Source organism: Pan troglodytes, chromosome 3 (genome assembly GCF_028858775.2).
Source record: "Pan troglodytes isolate AG18354 chromosome 3, NHGRI_mPanTro3-v2.0_pri, whole genome shotgun sequence".
In the NCBI taxonomy this organism is placed as follows: domain Eukaryota; kingdom Metazoa; phylum Chordata; class Mammalia; order Primates; family Hominidae; genus Pan; species Pan troglodytes.
The window spans coordinates 167651147-167672149 of record NC_072401.2 but is presented as its reverse complement, the minus strand read 5'-3'; the positions used below and the strand labels follow the sequence as shown (position 1 = coordinate 167672149).

General features: G+C 33.5%; 1 protein-coding gene across 4 annotated transcripts in view; it reads right to left on the bottom strand.

The window, feature by feature from the left end:
* The window catches only part of TLL1 (tolloid like 1), a 232913-nt gene that overhangs the window by 77903 nt on the left and 134007 nt on the right, over nucleotides 1-21003 (bottom strand). For all 4 annotated transcript variants that reach the window (XM_001150703.6, XM_003310566.6, XM_024356361.2 and 1 more), the window contains 3 exons: nucleotides 20253-20358; nucleotides 14183-14307; nucleotides 3342-3457 (listed from right to left, as the gene is read on the bottom strand). In XM_001150703.6, coding sequence (XP_001150703.1) covers nucleotides 3342-3457; nucleotides 14183-14307; nucleotides 20253-20358 — 347 coding nt within the window. The remainder of the gene's footprint in view (nucleotides 1-3341; nucleotides 3458-14182; nucleotides 14308-20252; nucleotides 20359-21003) is intronic.

The window sequence follows — 21003 nt, the reverse complement described above, 5'->3', positions numbered from 1 at the left end:
TAATAGACAAAATAGAGTTTTAACCCAAACCATCTCTAGAAATAAAGAAATTCATTATACAGTGATAATAGTTTAATACATCAGGGGGATAAAATGTTGTAAACATGTGTATAAAATGATATAGCATAAACATATATAAAACAAAAATTAACAAGGCTATGAAGAGCAATTAACAAATCTACCATAGTGACAAATATTTGTAAATATCTGATAAACAGACAAAACAATAATATAGAGAATCTATGAGCATCACAATTAAGATGATGCACCCAACCATTGCACAAAACATATTTTTAAAGCAAAGATTAGTCTTATGAATACTAGTCACATCCAAGGTCATATCAGCCTGAAGCTATTGCAAAGACTGACACACAAAGATAGTGCTTTACCTAAAGGTGACTCAAGGAGAGATAAATAGGAAAAGGATGACTGAAGAAACAATGTTTGCAAAGAAGAAAAACACATTACTGAAAAAATATGTGGGTTAAGAAGAAATAATAGCAATAAAAAGAAGTAGAATTGAAACGTAACAAATCCTCTATTTTGAGCTGGTGGAATTCAGGTAAAGTAGTTTTGAGGGGAAAATTACAGCCTTCAGTGTCTGCTTTGGAAAAGAAAAGATGCTTGAAATTAATGAGTTAAATTCCCAGCTCAAGAAGTAAGAAAAAAACCCCAGCAGAATGAAACCAAATATTAGGAGAAAGAAAATAAGAAAATAATAAAGACACGAGGATTATAATGAGTTAAAATTGTTCACTGGCTTCTTATAACACTCCAATTTATTCGCTAATCATCATAAATAATATTAAGAAAAATAATAGATGATAGATTATTTCTCCTTTTTACAACATTTTTGGAAATATAGTTTTATAGATAATCATACATACAAGAAAAATAAATTAGCTCAATGCTAATGGTGAGAGTTTTGGAATTGGACAGGAGAAATGTTTTTCCCAGATATTAACTTGCTGTTATGAAACAATTTAATTTGATTAATCTTGTTCCCAAACTTTTCATATTCTATGAGGTTTTCTTTTTAAAATCATGTATACTTTAAACTTGTTCTCAAAATTTGTATCTTTTAAAGTTCACTTTTCAGTGTTGTTGTAAGAATGACCTTCAGAATATATTTTCTGGCTCTTGTTAAAAGAACTTAAATAAAAATTGATCAACACCTATGATCATATTACAACACTTATAATTTTTAAATTATATCAAGAACTATGCATGCATTCATGTATTCTAAGTCAGTTGTAACTTTTTGCACCTAAAAATTATTTATGTTACATGAGTATTTCATTTAGAGTTTCCACTGCGAATATTACAAAATCCTGGACAACTCCATACCCATGATTATCTCCTAATACCATTCGGTTATCATCAAGAACATCAAACTTTTTTAAAAATTGCAATTGCATTCCCACCACGGCTAATGAGAGTACTTAAGTTCTTCCAGGTAAATAAGAATCAAAGACAAAGTACAAACTACCCATAGGTCGTTTTTCAACCCATTCCCCCTTTTCAGGCTCCCCCATCTAGTAGTCTTCAGTGTCTATTATTCCCATGTTTGTGTCTATGGGTGCTCAACGTTTAGCTCCCACTTATACATGAGAACTTGTGGTATTTAAATTTCTGTCCCTGCATTGATTCATTTAGGATTATGGCCTTTTAGCTCCATCTATGTTGCTACAAGGACATGAGTTCATTCTTTTTTACGGCTGCATAATATTCCATGGTGTATGTGTACCACATTTTCTTTATCCCATCCACCATCGATGGGCATCTAGCTTGATTCCATGTTTTTGGTATTGTGAATATTTTTTAATTTCTTCTTAAGAACTGAGTTGTAATATTTTATAGAAATTTGCCCATTTTGCTCATTGTTTTTAAGTTATTGATATAATGTTCAAAAGACTCTTTCACTCTCATTTTGTTGTCTAAAGACTCTATGGTTCTAATAATCTTTTAAATTTTTTTCCCAAATGTTAGATAATTGTGCTTTCTCTATTATTCTTCATCTTTCTTGATCAGACATGTTTACATCTATTTCCTTGGGGTTTGTTCTTGCCTTTTTTTTTTTTTTTTTTTTGAGACAGAGTTTCGCTCTTATCGTCCAGGCTGCAGTGCAACGGCGCCATCTCGGCTCGCCGCAACCTCCGCCTACTGGGTTCAAGCAATTCTCCTGCCTCATCCTCTTGAGAAGCTGGGATTACAGGCACAATCCAACACGCCCAGCTAATTTTTGTATTTTTTGTAGAGATGGGGCTTCACCATGTTGGCCAGGCTGGTCTCAAACTCCTAATCTCAGGTGATCCACCCTCCTCGGCCGCCCAAAGTGTTGGGATTACAGGCGTGAGCCACCGCACCCGGCCTTGTTTTTGTTTTTGACAGAGCCTTGCTCTGTCACCCAGGCTGGAGTGCAGTGGTAGTATGGGATTTCAGCTCACTGCACTCTCCCTGTCCGGGTTCAAGTGAATCTCCTGCCTCAGCCCCCCGAATAGCTGGGATTACAGCTGTGTGCCACAGTGCCAGGCTAATTTTTGTATTTTTAGTAGAGACAGGGTTTCATCATGTTGGCCAGTCTGGTCTCAAACTCCTGACCTCGAGTGATCCGCCCACCTTGGCCTCCCAAAGTGCTGGGATTACAGGCGTGAGCCACCTCGCCTGACCCATTTCCTTGTTGTTGTTGTTTTTTTTAATCAATTCAAACTATCAACTTTGTTCATACTTCCAATCATATGTTATTTTCATGTTATTAATTTTATCTTTTACTATTTACTTTTAAAATATCTTTTATTTTATTGCTCTTTTTCTAACCTCTTCATATGGTCGTCTAGGCTCATTAGTTTGAGGTCTGAATTTCATATTTCCTAATGTAGTATTTAAGTCTGTGAATTTTCTTTCAACTAAGTACTACTCTATTTGCATTTTACAGGGTTGGTATTCGATATTTTTCTGATATTATAGTTGAAAATAGTTTACAATTTTCATTATAATTTTTTCCTGGTTGAACTGGACATCTAGATATATATTTTTAAATCTTAAAATATATGGGGATTTTTCTAAGCGTCTTTCTGATACTGATTTTTACCACAATTTCATTTGTGTCTGAGAATATAATTTGTATTATTTCAACCCTCCTATTGCATTAAAAATTTTAAAATTATATCTTTCAAAAAAATTCCTGGAGTTTAAGCAATTCCCATTATGAATTTTCTGAACTTTTTAGTCCATTTGAAAACTCAAACAAGAATAAAGGATAAAGCAAATTTATATTTGAAGGATGATGAACTTTTGTACTTATATAAGAGTAAAATAGTGGGCTTGACGGTATAAACTACCTTCTCCCCTGGGGTCACAGAAACTCTCCAGATGCAGTGTGTGTAAGAAGGGTAGCCATTGGGAAATCCTGGAGAGGAAAGGTTGCCATTGGATTCTTGTAGAGTTTCTCCACATGCTGAAAGGAAAAAAATATATAAGATCATTGGTTAATTTATATAAAATACGTGAATATCATAAACAAAGCCATGAAGGGTTTTTTTGGTAGTAGACAAGACTAAATGTTTGTATTTTATAGAAGACGTTTCCTTTCTAAGTAAATTTATTTTTATGTCCCTTACTGGAATTCCAGTATATTTAATGGCATCATTATGGTGAATCACCGAATAAGATTATAAGATAAATAATGTGGCATTCATAAAATTCTTCCTCATGGAAACCTTTCTCATTCATTTCCAAGGAGTCAGTAGCCCCTCTAAAGCACACCCATGTTCAGATTCAGGCCAGTGATACCTGGACGATATGGCTCTGGGACCATGTGAAACATTTCACTAATATTTTTTATTTAAATTGAGGCTAAGCTTAAGTGAATATCATATCAAGTTTAAAAAATGTTACATAATAGCTAATGAGTAGTCAACAAAGGTAATATCAAAATGTGAAACAATAAACTTTTTTTCAAAATAAGAAAAAATATATATGTATATAAACATCATGGAAGATTCAAATTTTCCAAAAAGATGTAAATATTTATTTACTTTTCTCAGTTGAGGTTAAGTAGAAATTGCTAAAAAAGCAATTTGTGTATTTTCCTCTTGCTAAGCTTGTCTAATTCCCTGGAACCAATTTTCAGTCATTTGAAATAGCAAATTATTAGCTGCATAGCATGAGGATCTGTGTTCACCCAGGGCTAGTTCTCAGCACCATTCTACAACGGGCTTCCCTGTTGCTCTTGCAAGAGATGCAACGTGCCATGAACCTAGGCTGTTTGAAGTATCTTTAACTTAAGAATAATTCCTCCACTGCAGCCAGTCCTCTTTCTAACCTTCACTCAACAATTTGAAAGAACAGTTCCTTCCCTCTGAAGGACACTGCAATCAAAACAGAGCTATTATCATATTACAAGGCCTTAGCTACCAGCAGGTGAACTCTCATCTCATCAACTCCTCAATAAATTATAAATGGATCTTCTAGCTTGTGTTAAATAAAGAAAGATAGTGAATACGAAGACAAAGCATAGAGCTCTAAAAATAGATATGATATAAATGTTTATTCAGAAAAATAGGTATTATGTTTGTACAACACCATATATTTGAAGTAGGAGTAAACAATGTTTAGTCTGATGAACAGGCAGACAAAAGCAACTTTAGGACAAAAAAGCTCAAGGTCAAGAATACATAAATCAGCACTGTTCTATAAATCATCCAGGGCACTTGATAAATGTAAGGTTAAAAGAAGTCTTAGAAAAATGAAAATGTATTCAGATTTTATTAATGCAAACAATGTGCTTCTAAGTAGGATCAGTTAAATGCTAAACAATGATTTGGGAGTTGAGTGTGTTTCTATAAAAAAAAAACCAAATCTATAATTAACAGCAGTTTAAAAATAAATTCTGTAATAATTTAAAACCCCACTAAGCCACAGAGAATGCCAGTACTGAATTTCCTCAAGTACAATTAAATAGATTAAATATACTTAATCCATAAATGTACACATACAATACTGTTCTGATTAAGAAGATAAATACATGCTAAACAAAATACAACATACACTAAAAATTAATAAGTCCAGATAATATAGTGTCTGATTATAATGCAGGAAGTGGAAACATGTATATTCAAGTTGTGGTAATTACTTGTGAATTTTCTTCAATAAATGTGATTGTCCTGGGCTAGCTGACCCGTACTACATAAGATGTTTCAGAGTTTGTTGATTTATTCTCAAATATAAAAGTCAAACTTTATTACTTAAAAAATTAAAGGAAAATTAGCAAAACAAAAAAGTGGGCACTACTAAGTCCAAATGCTTAGACTGTTCATTGACAGCAAGGTGAGTGGATGAGATGACAGAAATTTTTTATTTTTCTTTGGGGAAAGAGTCTCAATCTGTCACCCAGGCTGGAGTGCAGTGGCTCAATCTCAGCTCACTGCAACCTCCACCTCCCAGGTTCAAGTGATTCTCTTGCCTCAGTCTCACAAATAGCTGGGATTACAGGTGTGCACCAACACTCCCAGCTAATTTTTGTATTTTTAGTAGAGATGGGGGTTTCACCATGTTGGACAGGCTGGTCTCGAACTCCTGACCTCAGGTGATCCACCTGCCTCGGCCTCCCAAAGTGCTGGGGTTACAGGCGTGAGCCACTGCTCCTGGCCAAGATGACATGTTTAAATGCTGTCATTGTCACTTATTAATTACATCATTGCATGCAAAGCTCAAAAGCTTTATCCCAGTTTTCTGTAAAATGGCTATCATGATAATATAAACTTCACAATGGTGTTTCTTGTAAGAGTAATAATGTGTGAGCAATACAACTACTTCTGCAATAATATTAGGGAAAGTAAAAGCATAAAGAATTATTAATATAAAGAAGCATACCAATGTTCTAATCACAAGAAATTTAAAACAAAACAACTGAGAAGTGAAATTTACAAAATCTTATATCATGTGACCCATCTTATTTTAAATTAGATAATCCATATGTATGTTCCTTCTAGCATACAAAATTGTGTTTGAATTGTGTAAACACCACTTAGATTGTGCATTGTTGAGGAATTATTATAATAAACTCTCATTCTTTTAATTACATAGTTACTTTTATAGCTGACTCCACATCCATCTGCAAATATTTTTGCTGTCTAATGTCTATAGCTCCCATCATATCTCAAAGGTTGAAAACTTCCCCTTCTTCATATTCTGTAGGAACACATTTATAATTTTACTAAGAGTAATGATAACATAAGTAGACACACAATAATTTGTATTAGGTAAGTCTCCAAAGACACAGATAAACTTGGCCGGGCACAGTGGGCTCATGCCTGTAATCTCAGCACTTTGGGAGGCCAAGGTGGGCTGAATAAAATAAAAACACCTGAGGTCAGGAGTTCCAGACCAGCCTGGCCAACAGGTGAAACCCCGTCTCTACTAAAAATACAAAAACCAGCCAGACGTGGTGGCGGCAGGCACTTTTAATCCCAGCTTCTTGGGAGGCTGAGGCAGGAATCGCTTGAACCCGGGAGGCAGAGATTGCAGTAAGCCCATATTGCATCACTGCACTCCAGCCTGGGTGACAGAGCAGTACTCCATCTCGAAAAAAAAAAAAAAAAAAAAAAAAAAAGGAATCTTTAGGGCAAAGAAGGAAATAAAAAGATGTTGAATCAACTTAGTAGTTGGTAAATTTAAACTATTCATAAATCCATAGTTCCTTTCCATTTTTAAATATCATAAATACAATTTTGGTTTAAAATTATGTTTAAATAAGGAAATATTAAAAGAGATAAATTACTAGAACATTTTAAAATACATTTCCGTTATAACTGCATAGCCAAGCCCAAACCATCCTTTAAAACGAAGCACCAATATCAACTCCAGCAAGCTTTTCTCATCCAGTATGCAGCCCGGACAACAAGCAGCATAGCTGGAGAACAGATAGGATATAAAAATAAAGGCAAGAGGCCAACAGGAGTCCTGCAAGCTGTCCAGAAAAGAGAGGATGACACCTAGACAAGGGATTCACTACAGGAATGTGAGATACTAAGAGGGCAAAAATAGGCCAGGCGCGGTGGCTTACGCCTGTCATCCCAGCAGTTTGCGAGGCCGAGGCAGGTGGATCATAAGGTCAAGAGATCAAGACCATTCTGGCCAACATGGTGAAACCTCATGTCTACTAAAAATACAAAATTTAGCCGGGCATGGTGGCACACACCTGTAGTCCCAGCTACTTGGGAGGCTGAGGCAGGAGAATTGCTTGAACCCAGGAGGCGGAGGTTGCAGTGAGCCAAGATCACACCACTGCACTCCAGCCTGGTGACAGAGTGAGACTCTGTCTCAAAAAAAAAAGGCAAAAATAATAGTAATAACCCAGGAACTCATTGAGTATCAGGAGGGAAGCAGAGGGAGGAAGGAGGCAACAATGTTCCCCACAGTTCTGGCTTGGGCTGCTGGATGGCCCTGGCTACCATTCACTAAATGAGGGAATATCTGCTGGGTAGATGAATAAACATACCCATGAATAAATTAAAAGAAATAGCTAAATGCATTTTTTTTTTGCATCTTGGCAATATAGTTTAGCCAAGAATCACATATATAAAAGCAGTTATATAAAATATATTCCATTCAGAATATAGGCGAATTCTCTCAAAATATAAGTAACTATGATTTAAGTAATTGAAAAGAAGCTTTAATTCATTTTAACGCTAAATTAAGTGAAGCAACTGTTTAAAACAATGCATTCAAACTCCATGTGTGTTGAAACTGGCCTGCCATTCCTACAGCCTCCACATAAATGTGCATCCATAGATATGTACACTCTATATAAGTATTCTTTCTTTATTAAAAGTAGAAACACTTGCATATTTGGGAACATAGGTTGTACATATGTTCCTGTGGGAATAGGCAACACTTTTACATAACAATAGAGATTCTAATCCTCAAAATCCCTTTATTTTTAGATTATCAATTTATGTTATACTTTTAAAAATTTCACTATGTTACTTGACATAATTGAGGAAGACTTACTGAGAGAATATTAGGGACAATAGTTGGTCTACATACTAAACAGTTATAAGCAAAAGGTCATGGGATTATAGAAAAACTAAATTAAGATAAAATGCAGATTAAAACAAAAGAATAGTTAAATTAAGCATCCTAGTAATAAGAAGGGAAAGTAATCCTATGAGTAGGGTAAAGTGGAGGTCAATGCATTTAGAAAATGAGAATCATAGAAAAAGGGGACCCCAAAAGAGAGAAAATCTGAGAACAAATCAATCATTTAAGACGAGAGAAAATATGTTACCACTCGTATACCTTAGAAATGATCTCCTTCACAAATAAACTGCTAATTATTGGGTTAATGGGAAGATGAAGTGTTGTAATAATAACCATTCTCCTCCCTATGTGGACATCTGTTGTCCTCACAGTATATGGAATACAAAAGATTATAAGACAGGCAAGTAGCATTAGCTACTAGTTGTCCTTTAAAATGCCTTATGCGTGAAAGGCTTGGAAACCATCATAATGACGAAGGATTTGCCTTTTGGAAGCAGTGTCCAGAAACCTATTCAACCCCAATGTCGAGCAGCTCTACATTCCTTTCCCACCTGCTTGTGGCTACATGATGTGGCAATGAATGAGGGTGTCTTATAGTAGTAGAGTGCCAGAGCTCTAAGGGATCATATTCTTTCTTAACACAACAATGCATAAAGAGACTTTACTCTCCTGTCTCTAAAGCCAAGAGCAAGAAATGGCAATGAAAACAACTGCAAACTGAAGGAAACATATCCTATACTATCCCCTTCCTAACCTTATTTCTGTATTGAGCTTTTTCATGATGAGTATGCACTGACTGTGTAATAACTAATTGTGGTTTCATATACCAACCTAATTTATATTTTTGGCATATATGAATAAATATAAGAATATATTACAAGGTATTTATCAGCTATAAATTTCATAAACTGATAGTATGATTTTAAGGAAAATTAAAATATATACATTTTAATGCCATCACTCTTCTGATACATTAAAAATTTTATATATCATTTAGTAAAGTTCAGCAGTATTTACAGCCTGCCTGTTAGAAACTTGCCCTCTTGGACTCAAGGCCCCACTTATCACAGACCATAAAACCCATAGTCTTGTATATCTAACTATATTCTTTATCAGGTCAGTATTTTTTTCAAGATTAACCTCTACAAAACAGTGCCATAAAATGCAGATCTAATAAAGCTGTGAGCAAAAACTGATGAGAAAAAAAAGCTGGCATTAAAAGTAGCCAAATATATTCTATTGGCTTCATTTGCCAGCATTTCTTTTATTTTTTAATTTCAACTTTTATTTTTAGATACAAAGAGTACATGTATAAGATAGTTACATAGGCATATTGCACCCAGGTAGTGAGCATAGAACCTAACTGGTAATTTTTCAATCCTTGTCGCCTCCCACCCTCTCCCCTCTAGTAGTCCACAGTGTCTATTGTTTCCATGTTTACGTTCATGTGTGCTCAATATTTAGCTCCCACTTATAAGTGAGAACATGCAGTATTTGGTTTTCTATGCCTGTGTTAGTTGATTTAGGATTATGGCCTCCAGCTCCATCCATGCGGCTGAAAAGGACATGATTTCATTCTTTTTTATGACTGCCTAGTATTCCAGGTCTATAGGTACCACATTTTAAAAATCCAACCCACCATTGATGGACACCTAGATTGATTCCATGCCTTTGCTATTGGAAATAGTGCAGTGATGAACATGAGAATGCATGTGCCCTTCTGGCAGAACAATTTATTTTGGTTTGGATATATACACAGTAATGGGATTGCTGGGTTGAGTAGTAGTTCTGTTTTAAGTTCTTTGAGAAATCTTCAAATTGCTTTCCAATATGGCTGAAGTAATTTAAATTCCCATCAACAGTGTGTAAGTGTTCCCTTTACTCTACAGCCTCTGCAGCATCCGTCATTTTTCATCTTTTTAATAACAGCTATTCTGAGTGAGATGACATCTCATTGTAGTTTGGATTTGCATTTCTCTGATGTTTAGCAATGATGAGCATTTTTTCATATGTTTGTTGGCTGATTGTATCTCTTCTTTTGAGAAGTATCTGTTCATATCCTTTGCCCATTTTTTAAATGGGGTTATTTGTTTTGTTTGTTGATTGGTTTAAGTTCTTTATAGATTCTGGATTTTAGACCTTTGTCAGATGTGTAGTTTGTGGATATTCTCTCTCATTGTGTCGGTTGTCTGTTTGCTTTGTTGATAGTTTCTTTTGCAGTGTAGAAGCCCTTTAGTTTAATTAAGTCCCACTTGTCAATTTTTATTTTTGTTGAATCGCTTTTGAGGACTTAGTCATAAATTATTTCCCAAGGCCGATGTCCAGAATGGTGAGCCCTATGTTTTATTTAAGGCTTCTTATAGTTAGAAGTCTCACATTTAAATCTTTAATTCATCTTGAGTTAATTTATGTATATGGTTATATACGGTGAAAGATAGAGTCCAGTTTCATTCTTCTGCACATGGCTAGCCAAGTATCCGAGTACCATTTGTTGAATAGGAAGTCCTTTCCCCATTGCTTGTTTTTGTCTGCCTTTCCACCAGGGATTTCTGACAAAAGAGTAAGAAAAAAACAAACTCCAAAGGAATACTCAGCTTTATAACCCCCTCCTCTCTGTATGAAAACCAAACACAATCCGAGCTCAATTTATAAACTCTTACTCTCTTCTGGGTTGTTCACAGATGAGTCACCCTATTTAGACTTACATGTACAGTTATGAATCTTTAACTCTACTCCATTTATATACTTGCAGTTATTGGTAAGCCTACTGCATCAGTGTAGCTTAATGTCATTTGGCTTGTGGTAAGTATTTTATGCCAATATCATTGTCCTTATCCTGATAAGTCATGAGTGCACTTCATTTAAGGAAAAGAAGAACCTTAAACATACAACTATATGTAGGGCTCAAAGCTAACTATTTCAGAAAGAGAAAGAAGCAAAAAGGGAGACAGATATATCCACATGCACAGAGTGGCTGAGAGGGGCAGAGAAAGAAACATAAAAAAAGAGAAAGAACAAGAGGAAGGGAGGGGGCTATTTGTTGAACATTTAAAATTCCAGCTCATACCAATCAAAACAGCTGTTATTAAAAAAATGAAAAACAATAGACACCTGCAAGGCTGTAGAGAAAGAGAATGCTTACACACTGTTGTTAGGAATAAAAAGTAGTCCAGCCATTGAGGAAAGCAGTTTGGAGATTTCTCAAAGAACTTAAAACACAACAACAATTCAACCCTGCCATCTCATTACTAAGCCTATATCCGAAGGAAAATAAATCGTACCACCGAAAAGACACATGCACTGGTATGTTCATCGCAGCACTGTTCACAATAGCAAGGCCATGGAATCAACCTGGATGTCCATCAATGGTGGATTGAATAAAGAAAGTGTGATACATATATACTATGAAATACTACGCAGCTATAAAAGGAATGAAATCAAGTTCTTTGTAGCCACGTGAATGGAGCTGGAGGCCATAATCCGAAGTGAATTAACTTAGGAACAGAAGACCAAATACGACATATTCTCACTTATAAGTGGGAGCTGAACATAGAGTACACTTGGACATAAAGATAGGAACAATAGACAGTATGGACTACTAGAGGGGAGGGAATGGGAGGCGGCAAGGGTTGAAAACTACCTGTTGGGTTCTATGCTTAGAACCTGGGTGACAGGATCATTCGCAGCCCAAACCTCAGCATCACACAACATTCCCATGTAACAAACCTGCACATATAGCCACTGAGTCAAAGACAAAAGTTTAAAAAAAGGCCAAGATAGAAGAAAAAGTCATTCCCAAAGATTTGGGGAACTAAAATTTAACACTAAAAGATATATAGAGAGAGATATATCGATATCTATATATATGTATATTTATATATCTCTCTCTATATCTATATGTATATTTATATATCTCTTTTAGCTGTCCCTTACTCCTGGTACTTTATTAGCTGTAATACAGTAATTTGCTTTTCATACTGTTTCAGAAATACAAAATATCTTTTTCACAGATCATAGTGCTTTCTTCAATGTGGTTTTATTGTGTTAAATAAAATAATGTACACATTATTATTTCTATATTTCAGGTAAGAAAATGGCCCATTAATGTATGTATTTTACACAATTGAAATCTAAAGTAGAAACTATACTTCTAATTATCTTCCTGTTTATAACTGAAATATCCAAGAATTGTAGGCTAAAAAATAAATTACAATATCATAAGGTTAGTTTTTTATTCTTCCTGACTTTCCTACAGTTCAGTGTGCATACAAACCTCCAGTGTGCTTCTCAAATGTAATGTATGTAGACGTACATTTAGAGATATAATCAAGAGAGTTTTACACACAAAGTGTTCACTTATTTAGTTGCTGTTAATCAAATAATTTTCACTTTCTAAAAGTTGAAAAGTATATGCCCAATGTTACTAGACATTAGTTAAGGATCACCCATATCTTTTGTCATAGCAGTATCATTCTCTTATAAATTCATTTTTTCCTATGGAAATTTGAATTTAAAAAATATACCACATATACATGTGTATCTTACATACATACATAAAACATTTTAAAGGGATTTACATAAATATGAATGCAACTTCAGTAAACAGCATGAAGTAATAAATTAATGAATATTAAGTAGAAATGTCTTTTGGTACATGGAAAAATTAGGCAGACATATATTTATACGCAAAAAATTTTTGAAAACTCACTTTCATTATTGAATCATTATGATGTAAAAAGTTTTACATACAGCTTTAAATTCCAAAAATATCAACTGGCCCTTTTAAAACTTAATAGTCCTAAGTTACAAGAAAACTAACAATTACAGTAAAATTGAAAAAAAAACATAATTTCTTACAATTTTCCTTAGCAAATCTAGTATTAAGGAATAGGAAATCCCTTCTCTCAGCAGGAATGTCAACAGAATCCACTGGGTTGAATCAATGAATTATGTACCATCACATACAGAATTATGAACTTCCTGGGAAGTTTCCAGGTATTTCCTGGGATTATTCAACCAACTCACTTTTTCTTGCTTGCACTTGAGTTTTATCTGTCCAACAGAAGGGTTCTATACCATATGTCGACGAGTACATATTAATTTTTTATGAATGAATTAGCTAGCCCTCTTCTATAGCCTAAAAGTTCCCTGGACTGACAGCAGAAATCATAAAAATTTAATTAATATAAGAATTTCCCAATAACTTATATAAATAAACATAAGCAATTATCTATGTAAAACTCCAATGATTAAGATATCCATCATTTCTCTGATTTTCTGCAAACATTATCAGATTTGCAGCCAATTAAAACTTTTATAGTTATTGCTTTATTGTATCTGCAACCTTAAGTATCTAGAACAATACTTCCAAAAGTGAATTCTATAAGTAAGTACTGGGTAAAAGGAGGTTTCCTTGGACAAATAATTTGGAAAAGACTGTGTTATGCAAAGTTAAACATGTTTCTTTGCTGTAGGATATTTCAAATATTGTGAGTATACTGGAGGTACATAGAATCTAGATTTCTAATGTGGAAAACAGAATATTTTTCTTTGTTGGATGATTAAGGCATAGTGTTCCCTTAGAACATTAAGACGTTTCATGAATCTGCTTTTGAAACTTTATTTAGGGGCAAAACATAGAGTAGTTCACTTGCAACTGGTTAGAACATTTTTTTTACAATAAAGTTATAAATTCCTGCTGATAAATTTGTAATTTATATGCCATTAACCATGGTACTTGCAAAAAAATATCATCCAGGATCCAATTCTGAAGTTCAAATAAAGGATATTCTTTTTATGTTAGAAAGGAAACTTAGCATTTGACTATGAAGTCATGCAACTATTTTATTAAGGACTATCAAGCAACCATTCTATTTTGCTCTTTCACTCATTAAATTAAAAGAAATAAAATATACTATCCCTGTGTTTGAACTTTGATTTCAACAACTTGTTTTTATTTACAGCAATTAGGTGTTCCAGAGTTCCCTCCTGCCTCATTTTATGATTACTGACTTTGAACTGTACACGTCACTTGCCAACAGGGAGGGAGACAAACAAACAGTTGAGTAAATCATGGCTTATTCATCTGGAAGAGCACAAGCAAGTACAGTCATGCTCTTGTGTTTGTGTAGTGCAATACCTGGACATCTATACAGCTTTCTTGCCTGTGCGATATCTCCTTTGCTTAGACGGGTTCGCTGACCAATTGCAGGACGTATGCCATTATCATCACGGGAGGGGAGAATGGTATCCAGAAACATCCCCCTGAAAAAAAGCAGAAGCAAACCACACCTAAGTCACCAAATGAAAACTCATGAATTCCTTACATTTATAAGGTTATTTATTTCAAACTCAAGTCAATCAAAGGGGAACTACACCTTGTGTGCTTTAAGCAGTGTATCAGGCTTTCAAAACACTTTCATCAAAGCAGAAAAAAAATGCATGTTAAATGTGTATGCCTAGTATAAACTCAATGATGACATTCATTTGTTTCCTTGAAACATGTATGTTCTTAAAAATATGGAATACCTTATAATCCCCCACAAAGTACACCATGACATTTGTTTTGGTTTCCCAAGCAGATCTAAGAATTCCTTAGATTATCAGGTTGTGAAACAATGATTCCTCATAGAGGTCTATTTCCCTAATAGCAAACTACAGTAAACAATGTTGAAGTTACTAAAATTGTAAGAGTAAAACAAAATATACATAGGTTAATTTTTCTGAATTAAACTACTAATTTAACCTAAGTATTCTTAGAAGTCCAAGTATTACAACATATGTTAAAAAAAAGATAAAAAAAAAACAAAGAATGCCAAAACTTAGGGCAGTTTAAAGCAATTTTTTCAATTTTTCCATGGTAAAACTAGTAAATAAGAAAACCTAATCAATGGCATAATAATGTTAAACTACAGATAGTGAGTTGTTTGGGACTCAAGATTGTGGTAAAAGATTCACTAATTTTTCCTAATATGCATGACCTAAAGTTCTGAATATAGCGCCCTAAAAATACTTTCTAATTTTTTTAATGTATGTCAAATATTTATAGCCCTAAAGAAGTAGGAGCTTAAAAGTTAAATGAACTGGGAGGCTATTCCAAGGGTTTGAGAAGTATGAGTTGTGTGTTTGTGGATTTACCAAAAACAAACAACAACAAAAAACCTTTCTATAAACATATTTTAAATTAAGAAATAAAATTTTATAATATCTTTTAAATTGAGAAAATGATGGAGCACTTCCTTCCAAAACTTATAAATGAATTTAATGCATTTAAACTAACGTTTGCATTAAAAGAACAGCATTTTCAGCTCTACTTAGCCTCCATTAGGAAATAGTTCTAGGTCTGGATTTGTAGCAGTAAATAAAACAAACAGAAATTCCTTCCTTTATGATTCTAATATTCAAATATGAGGAAAGAGACATTAAACAAATGATTAATAATCCAGGTAGTAATAGGTACTATCGAGAAAAATAAAGGTGAGAAGATGGATATTGATTGTGCAGTGATGGGTTGCTTTTAAATAGAGTGATCAAAGTGAAACTCACTTGAAAATTGACATTTTAGTCACACATGAAGAAAGTGAAGATCAGAGAAATATGGGTAATGGGCAGTACAGTGTTTCCAGACAGAAAGAACAAGAAACACAACAGCTCAGAAATGAGAGGACCCCTAAAATGTCTGAGCACCAGCCAGATAATTTAACTTTTACTCTGAGGACAACTGTTAATCTATAGGAAAATGGTAAGCAGAGGAGTAATATGATCTATGAGCAATTTTATTACTAACTGCCCTAGCTCCAAGGTAAGGGAAAGGGCACTAATCTATAGATAACACTAACTCAAATAGGGAGACTGGAACTCTTTACTACAAGATCTAATCATCTACATAACTCCATATGTACATTGTCTGAAAAGACAGGAGAGAAGTAGAGCTAGTGATTTATGGGAATTGACCATCAAAAGTGAGATCTGTGCATATTTCATAAGAAACCACTCCAGGTAGGCCAGTGTAATTGAAAAAGAAATGAGTTACAAGGTAGCATTGAGAAAGGCCTTGTAACTTGAGGCATGAGTCAACAGATACATTAATTACATAAACCCAAATTAATGGAGTATTAAATTTCTGTAGTACTTCAGTACTAACCAAGTATTCACCATTTCAGAAGCATGTATATTACAAAATAGTCACTCATATAAAGACCCTATAGATACATTCCTATTCTTCCCATAAGTGATTTCCTAAATATATTGATGGGCAACATCATAAAAACAATTGGAACTTTTATAGACTCTGTGAATTCAGAATTTTTAAAACTAAGAAACTTCAAATACCTACATTAACAGAATAAAGAACAAAAACCATAAGATCATGTTAGTTGATATAGAAGAAGCATTTGACAGATTCAACACCCTTTCATAATAAACACACAAAAGTCTAGGAATAGGAGGAAGCTACCTCAACACAATAAAAACTATATATAAAAATCCCACACCTAATGTCATAATCAATGGTGAAAACCTGAAATATTTTCTTTTAAGATAAGGAACAAGGCAAGGATGCCCACCCTTGTCACTTATATTCAACACAGTACTGAAAGCCCCAGCCAGGACAACGAGAAAAAATAAAATAAAAAAAAACCATCCAAATTGGACAGAAAGAAGTAAAATTCTCACTGTTTGGAAATGACTTGATCTTATACACAGAAGATTCTAACTGTTCCACACACACACACAAAATCCCTGTTAGAACCAGTCAACGAATTAAGCGAAGTCATGGGATATAAAATCAAAATGCAAAAATAGCTGCATTTTTATGCATTTACAACAAACAATCCAAAAGGTAACTGATTCCATTTACAACAGCACATAAAAAACCTTAGAAATAAACTTAACCAAAGAAGCAAAAGATTTTACACTGAAAACTAAAGACACTGCTGAAAGAAATTAAAGAAGAGACAAAGATCCCTTGTTCCTGAATTGAAACACTTAACACTGTTAAGATGTTAATACATCCAAAGTGATCTACAGATTCAATGCAATTTCTATCAGAATCCCAACAACATTTTTTTTTGCTGAAATAGAAAAATTTATCCTAAAAATCCTATATGATCTCAAGATACACCAAATAGCTAAAACAGTTTTGAAAAAGAAAAAATATTTGAAAAATTCACACTCCAACTTTGCAGAACTGATTTCAAAACATATTACAAAGCTACAGTAATCAAAACAGTGCAGTATTGGTATAAAGACAGATCTATAGACTGGTGAAATAAAAGAGAGAGCACAGAAATAAACCATCATGTACAAGATCATATTATCTTTGACAAGGGTGTCAAGATTCCTCAATTAGGAAATGACAGTTTTTTCAACAAATGACACTGAGAAAACTGGATATCTACATATAGAATAATAAAATTGGTCTCTTTAAAAAAAAAACACTTTAAAAAATTAACTCAATGCATTAAATAAATAAACATAAGACCCAAACTATACAACTTCTAGAATAAAACACAAGGGGAAAGCTTCATGGTGTTGCATGTGACCAGGATTTCTTGGATATGTCACAGAAAGCACAGTCAATAAAACCAAAATAGACAAACAGGATGACATCAAACATACAGCATTGTGTACATCAAAGGACACAGCCAACTGAATGAAAAGGCAACCTACGAAATGGAAAAAAATTTTCCAATATTTATATTTATATATATACATATACAAATTAAGTGGTTTAATCAGAATATACAAAGAACTTCTACTACTCAACAACAAAATAATCAAATAACCTGATTTAGACATGGGCATAGGACTTAAATAAAGATTTCTCCAAAGATGATATACAAATGCCACCGAGCATATAAAAAGATGTTCACTAATCATCAGAGAAATGTTAAGTCAAAACCACAATGAGATATGACATCACACTCAGAATGGCTACTATTCAAATAAGAAAAAATAACGTGCTGGAGAGATATTTGCACACCCATGTTCATATCAGCATTATTCACAAGAGGCAGAAGCTACACAAATGCTCACTGATGGATGACAAGATAAACAAAATGTGATATATACTTACAGTGGAATATTATTTGGCCTTAAAAGTGAGAAAATACTTTCACATGCTACAACATAGATCAACCTTGAGGAAACAATGCTGAGTGAAATAAGCCAATCACAAAAGGACAAATACTATATGTCTCCAGTTATATACAATATCAAAAGTAGTCAAATATATAAACAGGAAATAGAATGGTGATTGCAAGCGGCTGAGAAGAGGTAGAAAAGAGAAGTTGTTTAATAGATATAGAGTTTACGTTTTGCAAGATGAATAAGTTATGGACATCTGTTTTACAATGTCAATATACTTAAATAACACTACTGACTTGTATGCCTAAAATGGTTAGGACGGTAAATTTGATGTTTTGTGTTTTTCCATAATTGAAAAAAAAAAAGAAATTTCAAAAACTTTGAGGGAGTAGCAGAATGAGACCTATGTCAAATTTTTTTTTTCCTGAAAATCATTTAAATATAAGTTAATAAACAGCTTCTTTAAAGACTTAAAAAACAAAATAACGTGAATGAAACAATCAGGCTATCCTTCTAACAGGTGGATATGATCTCCTGTATTGTAAAAGTATTGAGTTTATTTATGAAAAATGCATAGGATGGTTTTGAAACAATAAGATAAGTAATAAACAAAGGCTGATTGGCATTCAACTCACAAGCAGGTGTGGGTGAGGTGGACTACGGTCAACAAGAGCAGATTAATTTATGGGAAAATACACAATGTAACATGGAAAAAAGTATAGAATAAGGGGAAACATACATTTAGAACTTTGCTAAAGATTTATTATCTGTGAAGGACAAAAAGAATAAATTGTTTTTCTCTACTCTCCAGTACCTTCTCTGTTCCAAGGAACCAAAACTCAGGTTAGTTCTAAACAATATAATTCAGTAGCAGAAGAGAGGCACTTCGACTGAACTGGAACCTAAATATCCATTTGTTAAATGTTTTATGGAAAACTCCATTCCAAGCATTTACCAGAAAATAAAATTCTGTAACTCTTTATGATTAATTTCAGGTCAAATTACTAAGCATGTATTTCTATCAAAACTTAAATTCATATTCTAGAAAAAAATAAACATTTGGACAGTTAATTATATTTTAACAAATGAATGCATATGTCTATAAATAATAGATGCTTTAGAAAGGCGTAATTTTAAAAATACGGTTAACACAAATTTTTTAAATAATAAACTTTGGTTTGGAAAAAATGGATAATTAATAAATGTGTCCAAGTATTAAGGTTTCATTTACACACCCTTCTCTACTTTTTACCAAGAAAGTTTTATAAAAGCAGCTTAATACATTTGAATATTTTTCCCTTTTCCTGACCTTGCCTTCAGAAATAGATGTCAATGAACTGTGAAATGGACATAAGTGGGCAAAAAAAAAAAAAGAGTTGAAATGACATACGAGCATAAAATGGGCATAATTGGAAAAAGGGGCGAATTCAATGGTTTAACAGTTCCAAATTCCTTACCTGGGAACTATTTGCTTGATGACATCATCTTTAGAATGAAGTAGATCAAAACCCAAATTTATTGCATTCTTTAAAAGTAGCTTTAAGTCATTAATGACATAATTTTAGGGTTAATGAGTGATGAACTATAATTCTAAATTATATGAGGTAAGCTATGTTTCTAATTTGTTATTTGACAATTCATTTAGTAATATCAATTTTTGAGTGTAAGTTGCACTTGAGCAGTAGAAAATACACAGTATAAAGCACAAGTCGCCTAGATTGTGACATTTTAACAGAACTGCTAACCTATTTAGCTTATGAATATCCAATTTTCATTAAACAATTCTTTGCCAATTTAACATGCTGATTGGTTTGGTAATGCTTTTAATTCAACTTTTTAATGATTTAGGAATATAAAATTATTTACATAATTTATGCCATCTTATTGGTATAAATTTTATATATTAAATTCATATATTTGGTAGAGAATTTAAAAATATATTTTTAAAATGCCTTTTAAATACTTGCTCTTGTCTATAAATGTTCATGAATTATTTTTCTACTTTCTGCAGTTAGGTAGCAATATTTGAAAGTAATCGTAGTTCTAACGTCAGGCATAGCTTTGTGAGGAGCCACATGGAGGAAAGGAATTAAAAGTCAAAAGGTATAACCTGAGACTCCAACCTTGAGAAGGTGTTCCTGGCATAGTGCATGATACTGTCAAAATCATATCTTTCTCCAAGTGAGTTTACTTCTCCAGGCTCCATCTTCAGAAAATTGTACTCTTGACCTAAGAACCAGGGATAAACAAAATCTCAGAAGCCTTTTAACTGACAGAAAATAGACCAGAAGGCCTTTCCTACACCTGCATCTGTTCTTTGCGAAATGACTGATCTTGCTGATCGAATTTACATACAAAACACATAGGCACATGCAGAAAGCATCTGTCTTCACTCTACCATCATATTGAAAAGCAATATTGAATTGGAACAAAGTGTTAATTTCTGCAAAAAGGTGGACTACGAAAAAGCATACTTTGTTTTATATGTATGCTCTTTTACCACCTCATAATATTTATTTCTTTAAAATCTTACTGCACTTTTGGTAATGTACAAATAATTACAAAAAGTTATGTTTTTATCTAATGAGTTTCCCATTTTTATGACTAGGTTTTCCAGGTCATACAAAAATCATCTTCCTATTTGGTTTAGATCCTTTCTATGAAACAATAGGAGAAGATATAAAAGCTATATTAGTTAAACAGAACTCTGCAGGCTTTTGCTCCACGATTTCATCACTCAAGATAAAACAGTAACAGCAAATTCTCTACTTTCATTTAAAAATGAAACAAGTTTATTCTTGATGAAAAGGCAGTTCTCCTTTGAGATTAAGAAGAACATGCTTCAGAACGTAAATGCTTTTCCAAATTTCCACA